Source organism: Nematolebias whitei, chromosome 16, assembly GCF_014905685.2.
Source record: "Nematolebias whitei isolate Nwh7 chromosome 16, NemWhi1, whole genome shotgun sequence".
Classification (NCBI taxonomy): Eukaryota; Metazoa; Chordata; class Actinopteri; order Cyprinodontiformes; family Rivulidae; genus Nematolebias; species Nematolebias whitei.
In genome coordinates, this window is record NC_056513.1 from 43,886,244 (window position 1) to 43,893,902 (window position 7,659).

General features: G+C 40.1%; 1 protein-coding gene across 1 annotated transcript; it reads left to right on the forward strand.

The window, feature by feature from the left end:
• Window positions 1-2,499: 2,499 nt before the first annotated feature.
• On the forward strand, window positions 2,500-3,297 carry LOC119422538 (protein phosphatase 1 regulatory subunit 3C-like). The gene has a single exon (XM_037689915.1). It carries the CDS (start codon window positions 2,500-2,502, stop codon window positions 3,295-3,297), a length of 798 nt encoding a protein of 265 aa, XP_037545843.1.
• The last annotated feature ends 4,362 nt before the right edge of the window (window positions 3,298-7,659 follow it).

The following is a 7,659-nucleotide window of genomic DNA, read 5'->3' on the forward strand; positions in this document are numbered from 1 at the left end:
GATAAGAACAAAGCAAACGTTTTGTAAGATTGTTTCCTACCCACTGTCTAATTTGCTCATTTTTATATGAAAACAGCTAAAATATATTTTTAATCCAACTAAATTATAATTAAACAGTCCTCTCACACACACACACACACACACACACACACACACACACACACACACACACAACCTTACAGTCAGGTTGATGACTAACCTGCCCTAAAGAAATAAAACTCCTGTCATGACACAACTGACTCTAATCAGTGTTGTATTTATAATATTTGAAATTGAACATATCACACAATATACCACATTTTTAATTAATTAGCTATTACACGTTCCACCCATCCATGAAACTAGTTGGTAGTCAGTCTGTAAATCATAAAGAAAGTTGTGGGAAAAGTCTCTAATTAATTTCCAGGAGCTCCAGGTTCCCCCTTCCTTGTTATGATCAAACAAGAATAAATCTCCAAATATTCACATGAAACAGGAAATTGCTATGTTATGTCCAGATATTTAAATTTTATTTATTTTTTCTTTCGGTTGCTCCCTTCTTCAGACTTGGCTATTGTTTTTACGCCGGATGACCTTCCTGACACAACCACAGACCACCGAGCTACCACAGCCTTCTGTGTGGAGCAGAGAGCTGCCATCTAGGGTGTCTGGGAGGGCGGATGGTGGGGGTTAGGTGCCTTGCTCAAGGGCCCAGAGTGGAGCAAATGAGAATGGAGGCAGGTGTGGGTGCTTCAGCTTTCCCACTCACATTTCAATGTTGTCAGTACCGGACGTTGAATCGACGATCTTCCGGTCACTGGCCCACCTTCTCTAACCTCTGCGCCACCACTCCCAGCATAATGTTCAGATTGTGCTGTTTAAATGATTGTCACATTGATCATTAAGAAGCTCTACATCAGTGATCCTCACTATTTTTTTTTCAAAAGAGCCATATTGACAGATCAAAGTCAAGGGGAGAGCCGCGATATATCACCCCAAGTTACTTCAAATAAAAGAATAAAATGAAACAACCCACCTGTGAACAAAAAAGAAACACAGCCAGCTCATTATCTGTTTCAACAAAATGCACCTTGGTACTGAGATGAGAAGCTGTGGTGCATGTCCTTGACTTTCTTCATGTTGTGTTTGTAATTTGTTGTTGCAGCCACAGCGAGGCATTCAAGATGGGCATCAGTCGGCTTCTCTGTTTTTGCTTGATAGTGTGGTTGAAAATGTTGATTCACAGGTGTCAAAATTTCAGCTTTTATCCCATAAGGAAAACACAAGTCAACAAATGCACTGAATACCAAAGTCCATGCTCAACAATGAATATGCTGTAGTATGTGTACGGATGAAGATGACCCTCTTCACATTTCCTCCTGCCCCCTCATGTAACCATGTCTAGAACTGGCCCTGTAAGATGCTCCGACTTCCTTCACTGCAGATGACCGCAGATGCGGAGACGCTCGGCCGGTAGCTGATCCATCTGAGATTGACAGGACATTTTTTACATCTTTAGACCGGTGGGTCAGCGGACGCACGCGGTCGGTGATGATCAGCGAATACATCTGAAGCTTAACAGGACTGGTTTTTGTTTGTTTGTTTTTTACCTCTACCGGCTGGTCGGACCTGCCTCCTCCTCAACAAGTAGATTAACACAATATTATTCGTAAAACCGCATCAAAGAAGCCCAAGCCGACATGCGCAATTATTGCCGCATGTGGCTCACGAGCCACACATTGAGTATCCCTGCTCTACATTATGAAATACAAGTTTTTACCTAAATATTGTGGCCCGTCTGCTGCCCTTGGGTCAAAATAACCTAGGAAGACTCGGTTTTAAGACTAAGGCCTAGGCCTGTCGCTATAAACAATAAATCAGTTAATCGCTTATAAATGAAAATTATCGACCTCATTTTCTATCGTCTTTATCGTTTCTTCATGTCTCTCTTTCTACTGAAGACACTGGATGACAAAAGGCTCAACTCCGTTGCTCTTCACTGTCCCCTCCCTTTCTCTTTTATCTTTTAAATTTGTTTTAATCGTCCAAAATCACATTTTTGGATCATTAAAAGCAGCTAAGCTGAGAAGCTAAGTTACGAGCTAAGGTAACGGGCCGACCTCGGGGGAAAAAACCTCCGTCTTGTCCAAGCTCTAAAATTCACGGTTGAAACCTGTTCCTTTGTCTAAAAAGTTGTTTTTCTTTGCATAAAGAAGCTGAGAACTTGTTTACTGATTTTGTTATTAAAAGCTTTGTGTGAAAAATGCTATGCTAAAGAGCTCAAACCACACCGAGCGTCTGCCATTTTGAGAACCGAATAAAGGAAGGAGAGACAGCCCATGCCACGTCAAGGGGCCTCCCTCCCGTTTTTCTTAAAGAGACATGCTGCTCGCTCCCTCACTATCCATCCTTCGGTTCAAACAGTCTTGTACTGCCATCCAGTGGTAAAAAATTTACTACACACAAAACAAATTAACCAATATTTCTTCTTAAATTTGACAATAATTTGTCATTTTTGTAATGTTTCTCAAAGACCTACTCCCAGTAGAGGTGTGTACTGGGCAGCTGTGCATTCTGAAGCCCCTGCGGCCGTGCATCCGTCCTCCGGTTTCAGCGCAGCCGTCTGCTGACATCCCAAGCCACCTGATCTACCCTTTCTCATCTTTCTTCGATGACTTGGGCGACGATGGTGGTGTTCTGAAACCGATCCGGAACAAGCGTGTTGCGTTTGCAGACTCGCTGGGATTCTCTCTAGCAGCCGTGCGAGTGTTTTCCGAGGAAGAGGATCGGTCTGACCTCGGCCCGCTGCCCTCGCTGCAGGGTTTGGGAAGCATGACGGGGGTCGGCTACAGCTGCACCGTCAGCACCTGCTGCCCAGGAACGCAGCTTAAACTGGGCTTCCCGCAGCCCACTGTCAATTTTCAGGCCTTTTGCGCCAAACTGGCAGAGAGCATGGTGACCTTGGAGAACTGCACCATCACTGAGCAGGCACTCCAGGGCACCGTACGGGTCAGGAACATCCACTTCCAGAAGGACGTGCGTGTGCGCATCACCTTTGACTCCTGGCAAAACTTCAGAGACGTCCCCTGCACGTACCTGCAGAAACGCTTCGGGGGCCCTCAGACGGACATCTTTGAATTTGATATAACCATTCCCAAAATCCTCGATGCCAAGAGGAAGATAGAGTTCTGCTTACTGTATCTGCCGGCCGGGCAGAGCCAGCCATTCTGGGACAATAACAACGGACAGAATTACAGCATCCTGATATGTGTGAGCTCGCACCTCTGCCACGGGGAAAATCTAAGTAAAAGGGCGTAACAACCAGTGGATGGTTACTTTTTGTACTATGCATAGGTTAGGATGGTGTCGATTGATGTTTTACTCTAAAGTGGTTATTTTTCTTTTTCTCCAATTCTAGCATGTGTTTTATTTAAATAAACCTCGGTGTCTTCTGCAGTCTGTGGTACTCTTTTACTTTCTAGTGTTGTGTTCTACATTTTGAGCAGTCTGAGATTTATTTATTACTATTGTGTGACGAGGAAGGGATCCCTTTCACTGGGGGGAATTGCTATTACCACATAGGTCAGAGATCACTGGGCAGGCACCAGCAGTGGCCCCAAAGCGGGACAGAGGCTAATCTTAGATGAGTCAGACGTCACAGTTGCTGCAGGAAACGGATCCAAGTTTTCACCTTTTGCCTAATCTGAACACCCCAATTTATTTGACCATTTTCACTGTCATATATTATTATTATTATTATTATTATTATTATTTAACCAGACAAATCTCACTGAGATCACAGATCCCTTTTGCAAGGGAGTCTTGAGCCTGAAGGTACCCTAAATGTGCATGATTTGAACTGTGGGAGGAAACTGGAGAAAACCCACACAAACACAAGACAAACATGCAAACTCCACACAGGAGGAGCCTATAGGTCCAAATCAGGGTTTGGACCCAGGACCTTCTTGCTGTGGGGCAACAGTGTTAACCACCAAGCCATCATGCGATCAAATATTCTTAAGTACAATCAATACTCTGCAGTTAATGTTTAACACAGCAAAGTGTTTGGTATGGATCAGGGCTTGATTTGTAAACAGATCAATGCCAATAAACAGTATGTAAATTGTGTATGTTGAAGATTAAATTGATTTTTGAACTTTTTATGGTCATTGAATTACTGTCACTGATCTGCAGCATATTTACAAGACTGTAAAGCTTTAAATAAACACAGCATGTTAACAAACAGAAGGCATATGTCCAATAAATAAATCCACTAAACTTATTTTAAGTACACACCAAAGGCACTGATGCAATATTCTTGTTAGTACAACAATATATATTATATTGGATTTTGAGAAAAATGTGCTGCTATGTTATAGAATAAGGACACCTTTTGCAGTAATATGACCTAACATCGACTGTAATTACAAATAATAACATTAATAATTACTAATATTAATGATTGACATTTAATATTAATTATTAATATTATTATCAAATATATTAATAGTTTATAATAATTAATAAATGAACAATATAATATTAATATTATTAATTATTAATATTTATTATTAATAATAACTGAATAATAAATAGGCCGTCCCCGTCAAAGTTTCTCCAGGAACTTTCTAGTTTCATTTAGTATTTCATTGTTTCTCATTATATTTAATGTTTTTATGCTTTTATTCATGTTGCTGTAATATCTTGTTATTAATATTTGATGCTGTGATCTTTTTCGATAACAGTTACTGTTTTAAATGTGCTATATAAATAAATGTGACTTGACTTGACTTGGTGTAGTACCTTATATTACCTTATCAAAGCGTCTTCTTCTAAAAGTCCAGTTTAATCACCTACAGCACCCTCTGCTGGTTGTGTTGAGTCAATACATGTCATATGTCCAATTTACTGTATTTACACAGTTATAATTGTTTTGGGGGGGTGGATACCTGAATGGTTGGCGCCGGGTCCCCTAAAGCTGCGGTAAAAAAAAAAACAACGCAGTAAAACTAACTTTACCACGGTCGGAAATAAAACAAAACGGTATTTTCTGGTCGTGTGATGTAAAAAGAGGCATTCAATGACCAGAAAATAAAACATTTATTTTGCTGTTTAGACGCGTGTCTAAAACAGAATAAATTTGGCGTTAGACCAGTTTTGACCATAGATTTCCGCTTTATTTTACGATATTCCTGTTTCCTGGAATATCTTGCAAAACGATCTGAAGCTCTGGACCTTGACCTCTCTAAGTGGCTTTAAATATCTGTTAAGTTCCTGGCAAAAACCAATGCAGACATGTTCCTGGTTTTAGTATTTTACAACACCACCTTACAAACTAGCTGGTTTTTTAAATCTACTTTTCCTTTAAGTATCCTTTTAAGTATAATTTTATTTTCACTTGTTAAAAATAATTGTACACATCCTTTATGATTGTCTATTGTTGTTGTTGTTGTTGTTGTTGTTGTTGTTGTTGTCCACGTTTGTCATCACACTTTGTTAAAATTCAGATTTCTCTTGTTAGGCTCCAAAGCTCAATGGGATTAACCTGCAGAAATAAATGTTGAATGAACGGATGTCTGTTAATCCGTTTTTTCTTGTTGTTGTTTTTTAAACTCGAAACTGGCGATGACGTCATCAGAAGAGTTTGATTGAGCGCTGCTTAGGACAAAAGTGCCCGGATGTTACGTCACATGAGAATGCAACAGAATTTTTATGGGGGTGGGGTTAAGAGTCATGACTCCTCTTCCGTCAGAATGATGATGCAGTCTGACATCATAAACCTCCTTTGATGTTTATGCATCAAAGGACATCATTTACATAATCATGATGACATCACAAAGCGACCTAGTTGCAGGTTATAAATACAAGTGGATTCAAAAATTTCTCGAAGTTTGTTTTATTATTAATTTGTTCGATTAAAGTCAGGAATGAACATGGAACCATCCACTAGTGACCAGAAGGAGTGCTATAAAAAACCACAGGAGATTACAGAGGAAATGGTTTATCCGCTGATAGAATCACGTCTGGAAATGATCCCAGATGATTATTGGCAACAAGTAATATCCGATAGCACAGGGGAATCTTATCAACTTGTTATAAGTTATCTGAAGTCTGTGTTTGATGACGCGGTTACCCAAGAGCTGAAGATGATCATTAAACAACAAACTGAATTGGTCTTCGGTGCAATTCCCAAAACGTCAAATGAAAACCTAAAAGAAAAGCCTTTGGAAATTTGGACGGAAACAGTTTTGCCAATTGTTGAAATGCATTTGAGAAAAATCACATCGACCCAGTGGAAAAATATGGTTTATAGCCAAGCTGACATAGGGGTCAAATTTGTTATATCAAAACTGTTGTCTAAGTTTGAAAAAGTGATAAGACAAATAGTCGCCAATAAAATTAACAGCCTTCAATCAGTTTCTGAAGAAAAACCTTCAACCAGTTCTGAAGAAGTCAAAGACCAACTTCAGCCAAGTTTAGAAAAACCTGGTAAAAAACGTGTGCAATGGGCGGACAGTCCCGAAGACTCATTCCCAGAAACTGTGATTTTGCTACAAGATGTATGTGATGTAAAATACAAAATGTGCAAACGTTCGGTTAAGCAACTTGTTGAAAATTTGATTTCTTTGATCTTTGGGAAAGCAAAAGAGACTTTCTCAGTAGAGGAATATTTTCACCTAAGGAATAGACTGGGTGTTACACTAGACAAAGTCTGGAGTGACATTCTTTCAAAACGCATTAACATATACCCAGCATTGTTGATCGGTCTTGAGAATGTTATTTACAGAGACCTTTGTGCCGCTGTAAGCGACAATAAGATATTTTGTTGGGTGTGCTTGGATCTCAAAACGGATTTTTTGGAAAAAATGGTTGCCATCTCTTTTCACAGGCGGATGACAGGGAAACCCATTACCTTGTCAAGAATCTTCGGCTCTTCTGAAAACATGCCAGGACACAGCCAACAAACTTCCTTGTTGGAGGAGACACAAGCTGCGAGCACTGAAGTTATTCAAAATAAAGATTCGCAGCCGATGTCTCTAGAGGTAAACGACTCTTTGACAACTTGTTCTGACTCAAACAGTCAAATTGATGAAAAACATAAAGCCAGGGAGGAACAGTGTAGATTGTCTGTCAGCGTACTAGTGGAGCAACTGGTTTTTCTGATTTTTGATGACGGACCATTCAAAAGCAAAGAAAATGACAGGGAAGACCTTAGGAAAATTCTATATGATTACATCTGGCCTGAAGCGGAGAGTGTAAATTTTAAAATCCCTTCCCAAAAGTTCAAAAAGCTTGGGAAGAAAATTTACAAAGATCTGACAAAATTTTGTACCTCGCCAAAGATGATCTCGGTATTATGCCTGAAACGTGAGCCCATAGCAACAGTTATTGCTGACTCCTTCAAGCAGCACATATCGTCTCGACCCTGGGCTATCAAAAGGTTCTTCAGCAGTGTTTGGAAAATCATGTCCTGCAGACATTGCCAACAAGTTGATATGTGTTAAATGGACACAAAATAAAAAATAACCAGACTAAAAACGAGGTCTGGTTATGAGGTGGGTTTTCTCCGGGTACTCCGGTTTCATCCCAGAACAAAAACGTGGTCTGGTTATTAGGTGGGTTTTCTCCGGGTACTCCGGTTTCATCCCAGAACAAAAACATGGTCTGGTTATTAGGTGG

Excerpts from the sequence above, each read along its gene's own strand:
- LOC119422538 (XM_037689915.1), top strand. The coding sequence starts at position 2,500 with ATGTTTCTCAAAGACCTACTCCCAGTAGAGGTGTGTACTGGGCAGCTG.